This window comes from Myotis yumanensis, unplaced genomic scaffold (assembly GCF_028538775.1).
Source record: "Myotis yumanensis isolate MYYU_CA2020_CCGP unplaced genomic scaffold, mMyoYum1.0.hap1 SCAF_3, whole genome shotgun sequence".
Taxonomy (NCBI): domain Eukaryota; kingdom Metazoa; phylum Chordata; class Mammalia; order Chiroptera; family Vespertilionidae; genus Myotis; species Myotis yumanensis.
The window spans coordinates 173,609,568-173,630,370 of NW_027223754.1; the positions used below are offsets into that span (position 1 = coordinate 173,609,568).

Below are 20,803 nucleotides of genomic sequence, written 5' to 3' on the forward strand. Positions count from 1 at the left end.
CTTATAGGGTAACATTAATCAAACGTGGTTCTATATCCCTGTTTGGAAATGATATTTCCCCAATTGTAATGGATGTAGAATTTCATACTAAGGATCGTCTCCGATTTAAGGTAAGTATAACTGATAGTCTGTATTTTTCATGAATACAAACCTTGTTAATTGGAAGTTTTAAATGTCATAACATTATTTGATTGAGTACCTTACATAATACCTTGTTTTGGAGGTAACTACAATTTTCTATTTCACTTATTTGTAGCATTGCAATTAGATCATTTAAAAAATTAATACACTCTTTATTCTATTTAACTTGTTTTAGATTTATGATCCTAATAATAAACGATTTGAAGTTCCACTAAATATTGAATCTTCCTCAAATGTGTCTTTTGAACCCAACTATGATGTTGAATTTATAAATGATACAGCCCTTCAATTCAGAGTGATAAGAAAGAAGACAAGAACCGTATTGTAAGTACTACTCACATGAATATGCTCTTAGTTTTGTTCTCAGAAACAATGCATGAAAAATTTATGGAGAATATGGGATTAACAAGCTTAGAGTATTAGAAATATGAAGTTTAACTTAAAGCTATGTTTTAGGGTAAGATAGGGTAGGAAAATATTCATGTAGCCTCCTGTTAAATTATGTATTCAGAATTAAATTATGAGGAATTGAATTATAAACTACTTACAGCATTAAAATTCTGTGTTCCCTTTCAAAATTGAATTTAGTTGGACTGGTACATGGTACACATTCTGTTAATATCAGCTGTTATAATTTTTACTGGTTTTACTATTCATCAGCGGTATTATTTTTGAGCATTATGATAATAAAAACACAGGCCTACTAATCTAAAGTAATATTAGTAATTTTTTATTGATTTGGGGCTTGTCATTTTTATGCAAAATAATATAGTGCCAATTTTTGCTTTGAATTTCCAGGTATATCTATGTCATCCTGACCATTCACTTCCTTTTAATATATACTGGCCTTGAATGAACACGAATTGTAATGTGGTTATGCCTATGCAGAAAGTAAAGCCATCCTTGGTTCAATAACTCAGATGATCAGCTTCTGGTTCTAATAGTGCTGCAGCTTTCAATGTTTATGCCGCCCACTTGGCCATTTTTATTCTATGAGGCCATGCTGAGCTCCTAAGTGTGGTGGATTTTAAACGACCACAAATACTTTCCATGTCCTCCTGGTCAAGAGATGAAGTCTGTTTCCTCACCTCTTGATTCTGGGCTGGTCCTGTTTATGCTTTGATCAATCGAATGCAAAAGAAATGACATGTGACTTCCAAGATCTGGCCTCAAGAGGCCTTACACCCTCTTGAACCATTTTTAGCATCATGTGATAAAAGTCTACATAGAAAGGGAGGCCCAGACACTTCACTTATTCCAGCCATTCCAGGTGAGTCCCCTGTCTTGTGAGTGAGACCTTCGTATGCCATCCAACCACAGCTAAGCTGACAGCTGGTTCCTTTCTGACCACAAGGTGCACCAATCCCAATTTATGTCTATATTAGAGGTGAGACCAGAATCATTGCTACGAAAGGTTTACACTAAGTTTTGGAGTGGTTTGATATGTAGAAATTGATAACTAGGAAAATTTGTTACAGTGGCACTCCCTAGAAATGGGCTGTCATTGGTAACAAAAACATAAATCATTTGTTGTTCATTGGCTTTAGGACCCAATGACAAGCAGAGGCTGGAAAATGGTGAAGAGGCTGGTGGGATGGTGAACAAACTATTAATAGAAGCTGAAAGGATGGTTACCCATGTTGCTTATATCTGCCTACAATAATTTGGAAGTTAGAAAACATATCTAATGAACTTGTGTATCTGACACAGGAGATTTCTAGATGTAATTTTGAAAATATTAATTGACCTTTTTTAACTGTGCATAATGTTATAGGAAGCAAGAAATAAACTAAACAAAAAACCATACAGATTTTAAGCAGAATTTAGAACAAAAAAAACATCAAGAGCTTTTGGATCTGTTGATTGGAATATGAAATTCCTTCTGATTCTCAGTCCTTACAGCCAGCAAAAGACTCCCAAAGATAGAAATGGTCTTAGATAAAGATTGACAGTGTGTGACTATAAAGCCTTTTTTAAGACTATGGAAAGATTTTGTATTGTGCCTGATAGACCCTCTCAACTAGATAAAAGTGTCTCTCACAATCTTAAAGGCATTTTCTCACAGTGCTTTGCCCACCATAAAAGGGGCTTTTTCTCTAAAAGAACTATAGATACGGCTTTTGGGTATAAATCATATTTATAGAAAACCCACAAAGGTTTTAAGGGCATTGTATCAGTGTGGGCTGGAAGAGTCAGAGGTACCTCTGACTCTTTATTAAAAGATACCTCTGATGCTTTACTTTCTATGGCCAGTAAGTAGAATTAGACAGCTACTAGCCGTTTTTTATGATGAAGGCAGGACCTCTCAAAGCATGAAACCAGAAGCCCTGAGAAGGTCCTAAGAGTCACAGAACAATGGATTAGGAACCAATTCTTAAGGACTAAAACTGGGCCCTAATCAAGTAACATTTCCTACCCCCAGAGTAGGGGCCCTGATAAAAGGTGTCTGGATTTCAGAATTTCTGTGGACTACAAATTGTTATGTGCTTCCTAATCTTTCCTTTTGTTTTTATTAAGAATAATTATTGCAATTCTCCTATATTTTTTCAATCATTGTGTATTTGTGGGGGGGGGGGGGGGCGGGGAGGGAGAAGGCAGATATTTTGTTTTTGGAAAAGGTGACTGCCCTGGAGGCGCCTCATCATGGACCATGAGATTGTGGATGATGTTATAATGGATTGAACCTTTTGAGGATTTTAGGAGGGACAAATATATTTGCATATGAGTGTAATGTAAATAATTGCTGCCAGGAGGTAATCTATAATAGATTAAGATATTTATAAGGCCTTTTCAACTTTTCCCATCAGGTGGTAGAGTCTAATTCATCATCCCTGGATCTCTGCTCACCCTGTAACTTGCTAGAACTAATACTAGTAGAATGTGGCAGAAAAGCTGTTGTGTGATATCTGGTCCCCAGCCTTAAGAGATTTTACAGATTTCACTGTTGTAGCCATGGAACACTTCTGTAGCATGTGCAGAAGCCTTTATGAAAGGCCATATGGAAAGAGAAGCCCAGTTATCCTGCCTATTCCATCCATTTTAGCTGAGATCCCAGGTTAACCAGCTCTAGCCAGGCCCCCTATTGGCTGCAACTGCATTAATAATTCCAGGCAAGACCAGCAGAACTGCACCAGCAATTGTGAGGAATAAGGCATTTTTAATATTCTAATTCACAAAGTTTTGGGGCAGTATGATACATAACAATAGAAAACTGATACAATAACTTTGAACAGCTGGCTCTCGCCTGCATGTCTTGTTCACAGTGGGCAGGGTAAAAGAGAATGTGGTGGGTAATGAGCTCATGGTCAGGAATGAAGACCAGCTCAAAGCACTTGCCTCATAGAACCTGGAAGTGGTAATATAACCTTGTCAGGGATAAAGCAAACATTCAAAAAGAGCACATTCACTGTAGTAGAGAGTATAGTCTTGGGTCAGATGAACCGGGGTCCGCAGCTCTGCTTTGCCACTTGGGTTGCTGTGTGAATTCAGGAAAGTAACTTAATTCTCTTAGCTTAGCTTTTTGTTGTTGTTAAGGTGGGTTTTACTAAATCTTGAGTGAAATAATATAAGCAAAACTGTGTTCTCTATAAATGGTAGTCCTTCACCCTTTATCACAGGTACATATTTTATCTTCTTATGAACACAACATTTTCTTATGAATGTGTTTTGTTTGTTTTATGTATTTATTATCTTCTACTAGAACAAATGATCCTTGAGGGCAGGGACTCCATCTATTTATTTTACTTCAGTGTTGGGGAGCACACGAAACTTGCTGGAAAATTTGTAAGGAAGACATTCTGAGAAAAGGGAAGTGTGTGCAAGGCTGCCTGCCCTATTTATCAGAATTCTGACTTAGGAGAGTGTTGAAGACAGTGCCAGTAATTATTAGTTGACCTTTCCAAACAAGTCTGTGCACGTGCAGACCCCTGGGTGTTTACTGGAATCCTTATACTTAATCTTTTAGGCGTCCTTGCTTAAAAGACACTACAAACACATGTGTCTTCCCAAGATTACTTACCCTACTGATTGTATCTAAAAGATAAGCTTTATCTCAAACTACTTTTATAATAAAAGCCTAACGAGGCAGGCAATGGAGGCTCTCTGGTTCCTTTAGCCGGAGAGCCCCTTAGCCCTCTTTTTCACAGCAAACAGTTGTGTTGCAGTGATCCATTCATCTATCACGCAGGGTCTGCTGGTCAGCCCTAGCACTTCAGCATCTCTAACACATAGATTAATTGGTGCTCAATAAATGTATGCCACCTTACTGGTTAATTGTGAATTTGAATATACTGAAATTTCTAGACTTCTATGTATTGAGAAAGACACATACAGACAAAATCCTCTATAATTTCATCTTTTCTTCTTATCTCTTTTATCTGCACTTTCTCCCTTTATAATGCCCTGGCTTTTCTAGCCCCTTTTCTTCTTTAGACCTCTGAATCTCTATTTAAACCTTTGATGTGTTCCAATTTCATATTATCAGCTACCTGTCAGATAATAGGAACTTTCTTATTCGGCTAATCCCTCAACTTTACAATGTTCAAAGCTTACTTCATTCTTCCACACCCCACCCAAATTTCCCAGTATCTACCTTTATGCATCCTACTCCAAGCCAAACTGGACTACTGCCTTGCCATTTCTGAGATCTACCCTAAACTTTTCTTTCTTTCCACATTTATTCAGACTATTTCCTCTTTCTTTTTTTAAATGTATTTTTATTGATTTCAGAGAGGAACAAAGAAAGAGAGAGAGATAGAAACATCAATGATAAAAGAGAATCATTGATCAGCTGCCTTCTGCATGCCCCCCACTGGAGATTGAACCCGCAACCTGGGCATGTGCCCTGACCAGGAATCAAACTGTGACCTCTTAGTCAATAGGTTGACATTCAACCACTGAGCCACACCGACCGGGCTATTTCCTCTTTCTTGAATGCCTTTCTCTCCTGCTTCTGCTTATCAAAATTCTTCCCAAGTGTAATCTACTTTCTTCATAAAATTTGTCTGATCACACTTCCATCCATGGAAGTGACCTCTCTTTCTTTCTAGCTGAAGTAGAACAAAATCTGTATTTTTTTAAAAAATCCCATACCATACTTCACATCATATTCATTTCACCTTATTACCTCTCTCTGAATTTTAATTTCCTTTATGGCAGAATCAATGTCTGGCTTATTTTTATCATTTTCATATATTCAAGTATGCAGCAAATCTACACTAATAAAAGAGAAAAATGGTAATTGGCGTACGACCGCTACCCTTCCGATTGGCTAATCAGCGTATCCTTATGAAAATTAACTGTCAGCCAAGATGGCGGCCGGCAGCCAGGCAGCTGGAAGCGAACATGAGGCTTGCTTGCTCCAGGGACTGCAGATTCCAACGTTCCCGCCTGACTTGCCGGACTCTGAGCTGGCAGTTTGAAACATTCTAACAAATATAGCCGGCTGGGATCTCAGAGCTGAAGTTATACATTGTTTCGATTATAGAACGGCAAACAAACCAGCAGTGGAAGCCTCAGAGCTAGAGCCAGAGCTAAAGCTGGCCCAGAAGAAAAAAAAAAAAAGAAAAAAAGGAGTGGTTGGGAGCTTCAGTCAAAACCCCTAGCCTGAAAGCAGCCCTCAGCCCCTCACCCAGACTGGCCAGGCACCCCAGTGGGGACCCCCACCCTGAAGGGTGTGTGACCAGCTGCAAACAGCCATCATCCCCTCATCCAGGCTGGCCAGGCACCCCAGTGGGGACCCCCACCCTGATCCAGGACACCCTTCAGGGCAAACCAGCCAGCCCCCAGGCCTCTATCCTATATAGTAAAAGGGTAATATGCCTCCCAGCACCGGGATCAGCGGAGCCGAGAGGTCTCCTGGCACCAGATCAGCGTGACAGGGGGCAGCGCCCAAATCCCCTGATCGCCCTGCGCCTCTGTGTGTGACAGGGGGTGGTGCCCCAACCCCCCCCCCCCCACGGGCCCTGCTCTGTGTGTGACGGGGTAGAGCCATAACCTCCCCATCGGCCCTGCCCTGAGTGTGACAGTGGGGGCGCCCCAACCCCCTGATCCACCCTGCTCTGTGGGTGACAGGGGGCGGTGCCCTAACTCCCCTATCGGCCCTACTCTGTGCGTGACAGGGGGGAGCTCCCCAACCCCCTGATGGGCCCTGCTCTGTGCGTGACAGGGGGGAGCTCCCCAACCCCCTGATGGGCCCTGCTCTGTGCGTGATGAGGGGGGGGGCAGTGCCCCAACCCCCTGATTGGTCCTGCTCTGTGAGTGACAGGGGGCAGTGCCCCAACCCCCTGATGGGCCCTGCTCTGTGAGTGACAGGGGGCAGCGCCCCAACCCCCTGATTGGCCCTGCTCTGTGCATCACAGGGGGTGGCGCCGCAACCTCCCCATTGAACTTGCCTTGAGTGTGACAGGGGGCGGTGCCCCAACCCCCCAATCAGGCCTACCCTGAGCGTGACTGAGGGTGGCATCGCAACCTCCCAATCCGCCCTGCTCTGTGCATGACAGGGGGCGGCGCCCCAACTCCCCAATCAGCCCTGCTCTGAGCCCGACCAGGGGCTGCACCTAGGGATTGGGCTTGCCCTCTGCCACTCAGGAGCAGGCCTAAGCCAGCAGGTCATTATCTCCCGAGGGGTCCCAGACTGCGAGAGGGCACAGGCCGGGCTGAGGGACCCCCTCTTCCCCCCCCCGAGTGCACAAATTTTTGTGCACCGGGCCTCTAGTGTTCAATAAGCAAATATCAGTGCACACTTGTCCACTATCCTGTAAGTACGTTTTAGATATGCTCAGACATAGTTAGACTGAAATTAGAGAAATAGGGAGTTTCTTCACCTAAACTAAAGAGAATGCAAAAAGCATGTCAGGAAGGAGGTTGTGAGCAATGCTGCTGATAGATTAAGTCAGATGAAGACTGAGAATTGGACACGGGGTTATACCAACAAGTTCATTGCTCATCTTTTTTTTTTTATTGTGGTAAGAACACTTAACATGAGACCTACAAATTTTTAAATGTACACCACATTACTGCTGACTATAGGTACAATGTTGTACAATCTCTGGAGCTCACTCATTGTTCCCTTTGACAAGAGCAGCTCCAGTGGTCTTGTGGCGGGTAAGGCCTGAGAGGAGTATCTTCAAGTGAGAGTGGGGAGAGAAATTGGCAAGAGTGACAGTGAGCGACTGTTTTTGGAAACTTTAATTTTAAGGAATAAAGAAATGGAAAGAAATGAGGTCAGGAGAGAGAATGTAAGTTTTTTTTTCCACTTAAGAGGAGAAAAATAACAAAGTGTTTATAGTTTGATATGAATGACAGTGTAAGAAAAAGTGGAGAGAAAGGTCGGAGTTCAGTGAATCACTGGAGGAGTTAATCTGAGGAGCACAGGCAGTTCATTCATCCTAACACACTAGGAAGTCAAGTCAGAATACAGGGCCACAGTCTACATGGTGGATGCTCAAGGCTTAAAACCAAATTCTTTTGAAATTGCTTAGACTGAAGGCGATAAGGAGTGACTGGGGTCTAGCCTGTTTGACTTGTCATGCCACCTTTTAGGAAAATGTCCCAGCTGCCTGGGGTCTGGTTGTTGAGGACATGGGTATGAATGGTGCTTTGATACCCTCTCTGGCTGAATGGGAGCCCGAGGAGCCCAATTGCCCTAAGTCACGATGCTCACTTTCTCTATCTCCTTGCTCACCCCACTCCCATCAGACAGCTTGGCTGGGAGGGCTTTCTCAGAGGTCTGTGTTAGCATGCACCCAAGGGAAAGTGAATTATTGAACTTCCTATCACTCTGTGTAAAACCTTTCCCCTAATGAATACTCAATACATGTTGTTGCATCTTGTGCGTTCTTCAAGTACATTCACCTGGTGTTTGCTATTGGGAATAAGGAATAATAAATAATACACTACCTATTGTCAGTAGGGCTAATTAAAACAGCGGAGAGAATGAAAGAAATGGAAAACGAAGGTAAGAGGAGTGGAAAAGGAGATTTAAATTCTGACAGGAAGAATGAAATAAGGGAGGAGTTGGTTGTGGTGAAGCCTTATTTTTGTTTAAAAGAGCTATATAAGAAAGTAAAATTCTAAAGCAGTTCTATTTCACTTTAATTTTTATCTGATCTACTCAGTTTTCTTTCATTTATAAAATATTTAAGGGCAAAGTCGTATGGTATTATTCTACTTTATTTTTCATCTGGTATTATTTTAGTTGCACTAAAATTATTTTAGTTTTAATTGATCAATGAGAAGGCATTTGAACAATGTATTTGAATGTCATTTTAAAACTCAATTAACATTGTTGTCATAATACTATGTCTTTTTTTTTTTTTTTTTTTACTTATTGGAGTCTAGTGGTCCTAATTTTTAATGCTTAATGTAGGTAATTTCCAAATAAATAATGGAATTTGCTCCTTTATTCAGGAAGTCTTTTTCCTTCCTTTTGCCTTATTTTATAAGTATAAATATATATTATATAATTATATGTATAATCAGTGTTCGTGAAGGGGAATGAGAAATAGGAAAGAATAATGGTTAATATGGCTTATGAAAATCTTAAGTGACTGCATATTCTCTGAATGGTGCTAACCCTTTGAGAACATTGAGAGTTACAACAAGAAGCAGAAGAGAGGTCTGACAGAGTGTATGCCCCTTAAGTCAGTTATTCCAGACCTAGAGAACTGGCGGTAGCAACTCACAACATGCCACAAACTTCTGACAATCAGCTCTTTCAAAACGACTGACATGTGAATTCCATGGGTAATGATTAGGTTCCCTTTTTAAAATATATATATTTTTATTGATTTCAGAGAGGAAGGGAGAGGAAGAGATAGAAACATCAATGATGAGAGAGAATCATTGTGACTGCCTCCTGCATGCCTCCTACTGGGGATCAAGCCCACTACCCAAGCATGTGCCCTGACAGGGAATTGTACCATGACCTCCTGGTTTATAGGTTGATGCTCAACCGCAAAGATGGGTCTTTTTTTTTTTTTTTTTGCTAAGGAAAAGGGTATAAGTGTATCTATATATGTAAATGCCTAAGTGACCAGTCACTATGATGCGCACTGACGACCAGGGGGCAGGCACTCAATGCTGGAGCTGCTCCCTGGTGGTCAGTGAGCTCCCACAGGGGGAGTGCCTCTCAGCTGACCACTGGACGCGCCAGACGCCTGGCTGGTGAGCGCTGCTGCAGCACATGAGCCTCTCCTGATCGGGACTGAGTGGGCGCGAGCCTGCTGTAGGTGCAGCGGGGCCAGGATGAGCGCAAGCGGTGCAGCCGCCTGCAGCAGCCCGATCCCTACAGGCCACACCGAGGGAACCACGGGTGCACGAATCCATGCACCGGGCCTCTAGTATTTAATAAAATATATATAGGAGAATTGCATCTCAGGTTTGTGGTTACAACTAATGAGATCTGTAGCAGGTTGTCCTTAGTTCTGCTTGCCTTATATAAGTAAATGACACTTTAGATAAACCCAGGAAAACCAGGTGCTTCTATAAACGGTAGCATAGACTAGTTTTGGAAGAATCGTTGATAGCATACTACTAAAGCTTAAGCGATACCATTCTTTACAGAGAAAAGTCAAGGCCAAAGGATTTTTCTTAAATTACATTTTCTGAGAGGTAAAGTAACCTTTAGGTTTTTGGCAAATTGAGCTTGAAAATAATTCCTTACCTCTAAGGAATGGTTACTGTTCCTTAGAGATAGGTTCCTTTATGGTTAAAGCTGCTGGGAAAATGCTGAAATGCTTCCCTGGTAGTTAATAGCTATTCCCTGAGCTGGTCCCGTGTCCCTCCTGCTGTTCTGTCGCCCTCCTTTGCTCTCAACCAGGACCCCGCATGTCTCCCTCAGTTCTTGCAAAGACCCGTCCTCTGGGGGGTCTTCAGCTCTCTGCATCACAGGGATTCTGATATCTCACCGTGTGCTGAGCTAATTTTTAATTATTTTGAATATAATCCTTTTGTATAGTCTTTCTGAATGGTTTCTTTAGCAATTGGTAAGTGCTATTAATATTTTTATACAGTCTTTGAGGCAGATGCTTAATAGTCAAAATAAGAGCACATTTTCCACTGTCATTAATTTTTTAAAACAATCTTTGAGGTAAATGATTGCTACTGATATGATTTAGTTACTTAGAAAGTAACTAATGGTAGCATGTTGGTCTTTATTTTATGTCTTTGTGGCTAGGTGAAACTTTCAATGAACTTTTAGGAAACTATACTTCGAGGTTTTGATACTAAGAGGAAAAAATGAGAGAAATCTTGCTCTGAGGCTTCCGATGACCTGAAAAATTAAATGCGTGTTCTAGTTCATTAGGGTCTGAAAAACCTGTATTCAAATAAGAACACAAGAAAAAAAGATAATAAAGGCTTTTTCCCATAGGAAACAGATTTGAAACATGCCATTACTCTTCACACACAGAACTTACCTGCTCACCGTATTCCCCCGGACCTTCACCTTCGCAGGCTGGGATATGTGCCCTGTTCTGCCCCTGTGTCAGCATGGACTTGTTTATCAACATGTATCCCATTGTGTTGTAACTACCTAGTTGTTCCCGACTCTCGTTCCTCTATGTATTTCTCCAGTGTCCAGTGCTGGGCACTCAGGAAATCATCCTTGAACGAGAGGGGGAGGGGGAAGGAGGGAGAGAGAGAGACACTAAAAAAGGAACAAGTTCCAGCAAACAGTTCAGTGTGGCTACAAACGGCGGTCTCCTCCAGGGTGTGAGGAGGTCTCCTCTGGCCGGGAACCTTGGAGCACGTGCCCCTGGGAACAGGGCTGGGAACCCGAGGGCAGTAGAGGCTGTGATAAGGTTGTGGGTTCGGAGCAGCATGGGGGCCTCTCACCTGTGGCTGTGTGCTGTCACGGCCGCCACCACCACTCTCTCCTTTCCCGTGGTAGGTGCCTTAACCCTGGCTCTCACAATGTGAACAGGTGTTCTTGAACAAAAGGCTTCTTTCATCCTTTACCTTTGGGAAATGTCAGTGCAATAGTCAGCTCTCGGAGATTCGGTCGGCATTGCCACTTATTCAAAACTCTGAAAAAGTCTTACAGAAAAGAATCTAGCTCAGTTTGGGTAACCCAACGTTTCTCAAGTTTTATCTGATCACAGACCACTTTTATTTCAAGAAAGACCTACTTTCATCTCAACAGATAGAATGCTGCACAAAAATTTGAGCACCAAAACTGACTGAATCCTGGCACTATTATTTGGGTAATTTTAGGCAAGTTAATGTAACTTTATTCTTTCTGTGTCTCAGTTTCTTTTTATAAAAAGTCATTATTAAAAATATATTATTTTATTTTATTTTTCCCCATCACCATTTATCGACCCTTCCCCCCCCCCCCCCCGCCCCACATTCACCACACTGTTCAAGTTTCGGAATTCTTTCCTTTTTTTCTTTTTTTCTCAATCCCTCCCTGCTAGCCCTCTCCCCAGAAGTGTCTGCCTGCTTTCTATCAATGAGTTTGTCTCTATTTTGCTTGTTAGTTCAGTTTGTTCATTAGATTCCACATATGAGTGAAATCATATGGTACTTGTCTTTTTCTAACTGGCTTATTTTTCTTAGCATGATGTTCTCCAGGTCCATCCATGCTGTTGCAAAGGATGAACTTTTCTTCTTTTTTTATGGCTGAGTAGTATTCCCTTGTGTAAATACACCACAGCTGTTTTATCCACTCATCTACTGATGGGCACTTTGGCTGTTTCTAAATCTTGGCTATTATATACAACCCTGAAATGAACATAGGGGTGTATATATTCTTTTGAATTAGTGTTTTTGTTGTTGTTGTTGTTGTTGTGTGTGTATTTAAATAAATTCCCAGAAGTGGATTGCTGGGTCATAAGGCAGTTCCATGTTTAATTTTTTGAGGTAACTCCATATTGCTTTCCACAGTGGCTGCACCAGTCTGCATTCTTCATTTTAAAAAGGCATAATAGTGCCTTCCCAAGGGAATATTGTGAGGATTAAATGAAATACCATATATATTACACCCAACATTTAGCAAATACTCAACAAACATGAATTGCCATTTCCTCAGATCCCTCACATCCCGTCTTTATTATCTCATCCCCCTTTAAGCTAACTTTGCAGGATTTTTCAGACAGGAATTTAATGGAGAAAAGAGTTTTTATCAAAGTTTTATAAAAATTTTTTATAAAAAAAGCCACCCAGTCACTGTCTTTCTGCTTCTCTGTCTGGCACAGGTGGGAAACGACTCTTGGAGGCCTGATATTTTCTAACCAGTACATACAATTGATGACCTCTGTCCCATCGACTTCGATCTACGGATTTGGTGAACATGAACATCCGTCCTTTAAGCATGACATGAATTATGTTCGATATGGAATGTTTTCCAGAGATCAGTCGCCAGTGGTAATGTGTGGATATAGATTCTTAATATTAGAAATCTGACTTATGGAAAGGGAAAAGGGGAATGAATGCTAAGAATGATTTTCTATAAGGTCCTATAAACCTACTCTCAGAAATAATTTGGGATTATACTTAATTGGTGATAATGGCAAGTTTGAAATTGACATCCACTCAGGTTTTCACTAGTTTGACTTTTACCCTCACTAAATATATGACACTTTTGTTTTCTTTTTTCTCCTCCTCCTCCTCCTCCTCCTCCTCCTCCTCCTTCTTCTTCTTCTTCTTCTTCTTCTTCTTCTTCTTCTTCTTCTTCTTTTGGCATGTCACTAATTGCTACTGAATCTCATTGAGATAGGAAAATTAAATTGTAATTCATTAAAAACAATATTTCTGTTTATGTTGCAGGCACTTAGCAATCTCTATGGGGTTCATCCTTTTTACATGTGCATTGAGAAAGACTTTAATGCTCATGGTGTCCTCCTCTTGAATTCCAATGCCCAAGGTAATGTGGTCATCTGGTTAAATCATAAAGAAGCCAATGCACAATTTAAATGCTGCTTTTTGCCTTTTCTCCCTTTAAAAAAATGCTTATTAATTAGAACAATATAGAGTGAGAGACTGTCTACAATTTAATATTTTGTTTCAAAATGGAAAGGTTTTTAGTGAATCACATACAGTCATCCTAATAGATTGCAGAATTCTATTAAGACACAGTACTATAGAAATCAGAAGTCCTTCAACAAGCAATGCTAGAAATTTCAGTGCCTAATATTAGATAGACAACCTAAGTAGCAACTAAATGGCAGAAATATTAATATAGTGATCTCTGCCATTTATATTATTTGTACTTATTCTCTATTTTGCTTTGTTCTTTCCAGATGTCACTCTGAGCCCATCTCCTTCTTTAACATTCAGGACCATTGGAGGAATCCTTGATTTCTATATGTTTCTTGGCCCCACTCCTGAAAATGTTATCCAGCAGTACACAGAAGTGAGTACAGCGCAGTAATTCACATTCACATTTTCTTTGTCCTGGCTCTGAGGAAAGGGGGAGCAATTAGCAACTAGTCTTTAGTCTTCCAATCTCCTAGCTGTTTCCACCTTTAGGTAAAGGCTTCTGACTTGATTACCATTTCATCTCAGCTCCATTACTTCTGATTCATCATACCCTGTGCCACTTGACTCTCTCCCAAAGGATTCATCAGCCAGCCACTTGATTCTCTGAGATCCAATAGAACTGGGTGTTGAGGGGTCAATGTTTGGAGGAAAACCTCCTGATGGGACAGAACTCCTGGGGAATTGTGCAGTAGTGACCTTGGTTTATCATCCATACTCAACCTTTCTTTTTGCCCTCCTTCTAGAGCAGAGGTGGGGAACCTTTTTTCTGCCGTGGGCCATTTGGATATTTATAACCTCATTCATGAGCCATGCAAGATTATCAACTTAAAAATCTGCCTGCTATATTTGGTGAAACATTTAATGCCTTGGCAGAGCCAGACAAATTATATACGGTCTGTGGGCTGGACATTCCCCACCCTTGTTCTACATCTTTCCTTTCTAGATCGAGGTGGAGATACTCCACTTCTGTCCCCTGCCCCTACATCTACCAGCTATTTGGTACACAAATGTAGCCAAGGTACATGCCAATTTGTTGCTCATCCCCTATCACACATCATTCCTCAAACCATCTCCCCAGGGTGAACTAGTCAAATACTACCAAAATCCACAGGGATGTCTGCAGTTCCTAACAGGAAACTTGCTAACCCTGAAAAACTGTCTAACAAAATAATTGTAGGTGTTAGAGTAGGTGGATGGGAAAGGTAGGGTGAATGTGATTTGGTCCAGGGGAGGGTCTTAGCAGAGCTGTTTAAATACTAATTGCTAGAATGCCTTTTGTTATGACTGTCACTGAATCTGATAAGCAGGAAATTCAAAATGCAAAGACAAGGCCTTTGTTGGACAATCATGGGAAGAGAAAGGGGACCTGTCCCATCAGATCTCTCAGTTCTCCTGGAGATCAGGAAGTGCCTGAGGGAGGCTCCTGGGCCCAGCTGGAAATAGGGTTGCACCAAATTTTGTGGTTTCAAGGGATTCCATAAAGATGCATCAGTTCTCTTTCCCAAAGTCTACAGAAGCTTCATCAAGGGGTTTAGAAAAGATGGGAATGAGAATGGAGACAAGAGGGGGGTTGAGGAGAGAGCTACTTAAAGCTGAAAGTGACGCCATCCTCCTTTTCTTGTTGCTTGCTTATTTCTGTCCTTCATTCCAGGGGACACCTACAGCAGGGGTCCCCTCTGCCTAGAACAGCTATGGTTTGATTCTCAAAGCCTTTAAAATCACTAGCAAAGGATGTGACAAAAATAAAGCAAAAGTTAATCCCATTTACCTTGTCTCCTGAGCAATCTCTCACTTACTTGAAGAACTGGCCCAAACTGACAGTTTAAAAGAAATAAACTTTTCTCTTTCATCTTATTTTCTATATATATATTACACGAAGTGTCCCCTTGGGAGTTCTACTGACCAGGAGTTCAATCGCTCACTATGACGTGCACTGACTACCAGGGGGTGGCATGGAATGAAAGAAGGCCCCGGCCAGCAGCCAGCAGCCACTAGGGATCCTACCCGTGCACACATTTTGTTCACTGGGCCTCTAGTTGTTGATAATATAAACTTCCCTTAGCCCACTGAGTACTCTAGGAGAGGTTATATACATCTGCATAGCTTAGATTCCTAGTAAGAACACTCCTACAGAGGGCCTGGGTTTGAATCCTGCCTACTGCTGATGTGCTGTGTGATCTTGGGCAATTACTTAACCTTCCTGTGTCTCTCATTCCTGCATCTGTAACATAGGGATAATTGTAGTATCTACCTCATATGATTGCTGTAAGAATCAAATGTGATAATAAGCATAAAATACATTTAATCACCCATGAAGGGCCAAAAAATTCCATATCATGGACACTTATTTTATTAGATTTCTCTGAAGCTGCTGATTGCTGTCTTTGAAATCCACTTGCTAAGCTTTGAAACAGTGTTTTCTGGTTTACCTATCCCCCTCTAGCTTCTTTTTCTTAATCTCCTGACAAATGTTTTATTCACTCCGTCAGTGTCAGTATTCCTATCAGTATTCGTCAGCGTTCTGTACTCTTCAAGAAGAACAGCTTTTCAGCAATGGCATCACCTACTATGCATGCACTGATGAATCACATGCCCTATCTCTAGTCCAAAGCTTTTTTGTGAACTCCAGCATATTTATTTTTGCCTATTGAAAATGTATACTTCACATTCCACAACCATCACAGCATATTCTATACAGAATTAATAATCTCTTTTTAAACTTCTTACTTCAACTAGATCTTCCCGTTATCATTTTCTGAGTTAACAGAATTACCAAGAACCCAATCATCCAGGCAAGAAACTGAAAAACTATCTTCTTCTTGATCCTTCATTGTCTGACAGCCCATGGATTGATTCTGTCCTTTTATTTTGTCTCTGGCACTCTAGCTTTAATGAGCTTTCATCTTTCTCCTTGGAAGGTTATACTAACTAGAGAACTGGTTCTCTTACTTCCTGTTTGGTTTTCCTACAAACCATTCTTCATTCATACTTTTGTCAGGAGGATACTTCTAAACGGTTAACCCTATCTTTCACTCCTCTGTTAAACATCTAACCAGTATCTAAAGCAGTGGTTCTCAACCTTCCTAATGCCACGACCCTTTAATACAGTTCCTCCTGTTGTGGTGACCACCAATTTCATTGTTACAAATTGAACATAATTAAAGCATAGTGATTAGTCACAAAAACAATATGTAATTATATATGTGTTTTCCGATGGTTTTAGGCGACCCCTGTGAAAGGGTTGTTTGACCCCCAAAGGAGTCACGACCCACAGGTTGAGAACCGTTGGTCTAAAGCGTCATTGGCAACTAAAAATATATGTATTGCAAAACACATATGTAATTTTAAAAATATTAGTAGCCAATTAAAAAATGTAAAGACAGGTGAAATTCTATTCAGAACATTATCATTTCAACATGTAATCAGCCAAAAAATAATAATGAGGTATTTTATATATTTTTATACTAAGTCCTTGATACCTGCTGTGCATTATTTTATACTTAACATCACATCTCAAGTTGGGCCAGCCATATTTTAAGTACTCACAGTCATATGTGGCTAGCGACTCCCATACTCGTCTACACAAGACTGAAGGATAAAACATCCAAATTAATTTGCACAGCTTAAGCAGGCTTTTAATTAACTGCTTCCATTCTGTATCTACAGCATCATCTCCCATCAACTTCTTTTCAAACTCTGTACTCCAGCCCTACTGAAAATGTTCAAGGTCTGCTATGTTCTTAGCATGCATGCTTTCCCTTTGATTGGGAAAAGTGCCCATCTCATCTACTTGGTGATCAGCTTGCTCTTTGCACCACATTTTCTGTGAAATCTTTTTCCTACTGTTGATGATCTACACTCCCACTCTACATGCATCCTTCCTAGTTCACACACAGTATGAATGGAAGCTTTGTTATCTAGTGACTTCTAGTCCTGCCTTTCCAACCAGTCCAGGTCCTCTCTCCAAACCTATGAAATCAGGAATTATGGAATTTATCCTTGGCTCGCATAATGAAGAGCCCTGCTTAAATCAGTTTTTTATTTCCTTAATTTTAACCCATGTTCTGAGCAATTTATTTTTATTGCTTTGGGTATAATTTACAAATCTGCTTTTTTCTAACAAACGTTCAAAGCCACATGAAATTAAATTATTGGTAGTTATTTATATTATTTTTATAATGCTAAGCCCCCAACGAAATTAATCTTGAGGAAAGGAGACTATGTGCAATTTCAGTTAATTAACTTACTAATTAATTTACATTCTTTAATTAGTTTTTCTTTATTCTTTAGTCATAACACAAATGACTTAACAACTTTCTGCATGCTGGGACACTAAAAAAAATCTTCATTTACATAGTTAGAAAGGACATCTACATTGCCAAATAAGCATGCCTTTGTGACTATTCTGGATTGTTTAAAATGAGGTCAATGAATATATTTCTGAATAAGTTTATTTTTAATTACACATTACTATGGAAATCTGTTCTCCATGTAAAAGTGTCAAATGATACAGAAGTATACCCCTAAATCCTCCTGCCTGTAGCTGTAACAACCACTTTTAATAGTTTCCCAAATATTCCTCTAAAAATTTACTATGAATTTATACACATGTATTTATATTTTCCACTCATGTATTAATAGGATCATGCTAGAACTATTTATTTTTTGTGAGGTGGTCTTTTAATTTACCTCTGTGTTAGAGATCTTTCCATATGAGTACTTATAAAATCTATATAATTTTTTTAGGACATAATTTTTTTAGAGCAGTTTTAGGTCCATAACAAAACTGAGAGGAAGTTACAGAGATTTCCCATATACATCCTGCCTCCCCACATGCATAGCCTCCCCCATCATAAACATCACTCACTAGAATGGCACATTTGTTACCAAGGATGAACCTACATTGACACAACATAATCACTGATGCCCATAGTTTACCTTAGGATTCACTCTTGGTGTTGTACATCCTATGGGTTTGGACAAATGCCTCTTGATATATATATTATTATAATATTATACAGAGTATTTTCATTGCCCTGAAAATCTTCTCTTTTCTGCCTGTACATTCCCATCCTCCATCAGCCGCCATGGCTCCATAGCTTTTCCTTTTTCAGAATGTCATATAGTTAGATACAGTATGTATGTACTAGCCTTTTCAGATTGGCCACTTTCATTTGGTAATGTATATTTAAGATTTCTCCATGCCTTTTTGAAGCTTAATAACTTATTTATTTTTAGCACCGAATAATCTTCTACTTTCTGGATGTACCACAGCTTATCGATTCATCTACTGGACATATTGGTTGTTCCAAATGTTGGCAATTATGAATTAAGTCGCTATAAATATCTCTATGCAGGTTTTTGTTGTTTTTTTTTTAATATATTTTATTGATTTTTTTACAGAGAGGAAGGGAGAGAGATAGAGAGTTAGAAACATCGATGAGAGAGAAACATCGATCAGCTGCCTCCTGCACATCTCCTACTGGGGATGTACCTGCAACCCAGGTACATGCCCTTGACCGGAACCGAACCCGGGACCCTTCAGTCCGCAGGCCGACGCTCTATCCACTGAGCCAAACCGGTTTTGGCTCTATGCAGGTTTTTATGTGGACATAAATTTTGACCTCTTTTGGGTAAATACTAGGAAGCACAATTGCTGGATCATATGGGAAGAGAATGTTTAGTTTAGTAAGAAATTGCCACACTGACTTCCAAAGTGGCCTCCAAACCAGCAATGAATGAGAGTTTCGGTGGCTCTCTAGCCTCACCAGCATTCGAAGTTGCCATTGTTCCAGGTTTTGGGCATTCTAATAGGTGTGCAGTGATGTCTCTTGTTGACTTAATTTAGATTTCCCTGATGACATATGATGTGGACTGTATTTCAGGGACTTATTTGCCATCTGTATATCTGGTGAGGTGTCTTTTAAGGTCTTTGGACCATTTTTTTTAATCCTGTTGTTTGCTTTCTCACTGTTGAGTCTTAAGAGCTCTTTGGATATTTTGGTAACTGTCCTTTATCAGATGTGTGTTTTGCAAATATTTTCTCCCAGTCTGTGACTTGTCTTCTAATTCACTTGACATTGCCTTTTGCAAAGCAGGACTTTTTAATGTTAATGAAATCCAGCTTACCGATTATTTCTTTCATGGATCATGCCTTTGATGTTATTTATATCTTTCTTCTTTTTAAAAGTTGTACCAACTGACATTCTAATGTTTTCCTATCGTAGAGAGTGGAGCAACAAACATCCTTGTTCAAATGTCTTTGGGCACATGCACACTTCTGCAGGGCGTATGTGGTGAAATGCATGAGTGAAGGACATGCCTATTTAAAATGTTGATAGCTATTGCTAATATCCCTTCAAAAAGAAAAAGACTATTAATTTTCATTTGTGTCTAGAATACAAAGGCTAGGAAATGGACTTTAAGACACTGAAGTTTGTTGATGGCAGGAGCACTGGGTTCAAGCATCAGAAGAACTGGCTCCTACCCCCCATTCGGGTGCTCTAATTAGCTCTGTGACAGGGCATGAATCACTTAACCTTCCTGTCTCCCTGGGTCCTTTAAACTCCAAAAATCCTACTAGCTACAGCGTCTAACCCTGGCTTTCAAGCATAGAGTAGAATTCAACAGGTTTAACATGCAGTTTATGAAGACTGCCTTTTCTAAACCAATGTGATACATCTGCTTGCCTGCATTCTGGCAGAGAGAAACGAAGACCTGCAAGACGCACTCAGGTTCTCAGAAGCCAGGTCTGCACTGGGTGTCTTGCTCCCCCAGTGCTGCTTTGGCTCAGAGCCCTGCTTTCGGCTGAAGGTCTGAAGCTGGGAATGAGTCCAGGCAGGCAGCAGACAATCAGAAAGAGAGGAGCAGGGCCAAGGCGTGGCATGTGTCCACTCGACAAGCTTTCTGAGAGAAAATGCTGTGCGGCCCGACTAACCTGTTTCTCAGTATTCACAGGTGGAGATTTTCCATATTAAAATTTTCTGTAATTCAGGAGTTTTATGTCCCACACTGGTGCCAGCACAGGATCCAACCAGTGACTCAAGTAAACACTGTCTTTTACCATCATTACTAATACCACTGTAAATGTTTGCTTGGTTTAAATACAATAGCACTGCAAGGTGGTGGAGATAAAATCAACTCAGGGGAACCTGATTCCAGGTTTTGCTAGAAAAGTGAGAAAGTGAATAGAAGGTCAACCGCATGTAATTTTTTTAAAAAAATTCAAACTGGAATTCTGAGATGAAACTGAAAGGTTGTGGTGATGCCAGCGATGCCGGCTATTTTCTAGGCCGCTGCTTCTTCAGTGTTGCACATTAGAATCTACTGATTTTGAGAAAAATTGACATGAGGTGGAAGGTGGAGGGTTGTGGGGAGGGACTCCCAGAGATTCTGATTTAATTGACCTGGGGACAGGCCTGGCACTAGGATTTTACAAATCTCTCCAGGAGATGCTAATGCTCACACCAGAGAGCCAGAGTTCCAGCCTTGTGCTACCCTGTGTGGTAGCCACCAGCCCCATGTGGCACAGAACGCTTGGAAATGTGCCCAGGTCAACTGGAAACAGGCTCAAAGCCTTCGTGTAGGAAAAGAAAGTGACATTGCTAATTAATATGTTATTCATACCATATTTTAATGTCAATAGTATATATTACACATTAATTTAATAAAATATTAATAC

At 40.6% G+C, this 20,803-nt stretch overlaps 1 protein-coding gene across 3 annotated transcripts in view; it reads left to right on the forward strand.

The window, feature by feature from the left end:
- Positions 1 to 20,803, forward strand: part of LOC139005587 (sucrase-isomaltase, intestinal-like) — a 174,710-nt gene that overhangs the window by 98,624 nt on the left and 55,283 nt on the right. For 2 of the 3 annotated variants that reach the window (XM_070407808.1, XM_070407809.1), the window contains exons 6-10: positions 8 to 110; positions 317 to 465; positions 12,339 to 12,507; positions 12,910 to 13,006; positions 13,383 to 13,495. In XM_070407808.1, the coding sequence (XP_070263909.1) occupies positions 8 to 110; positions 317 to 465; positions 12,339 to 12,507; positions 12,910 to 13,006; positions 13,383 to 13,495 (631 nt within the window). The remainder of the gene's footprint in view (positions 1 to 7; positions 111 to 316; positions 466 to 12,338; positions 12,508 to 12,909; positions 13,007 to 13,382; positions 13,496 to 20,803) is intronic. The other variant, XM_070407810.1, reaches the window with a different exon arrangement.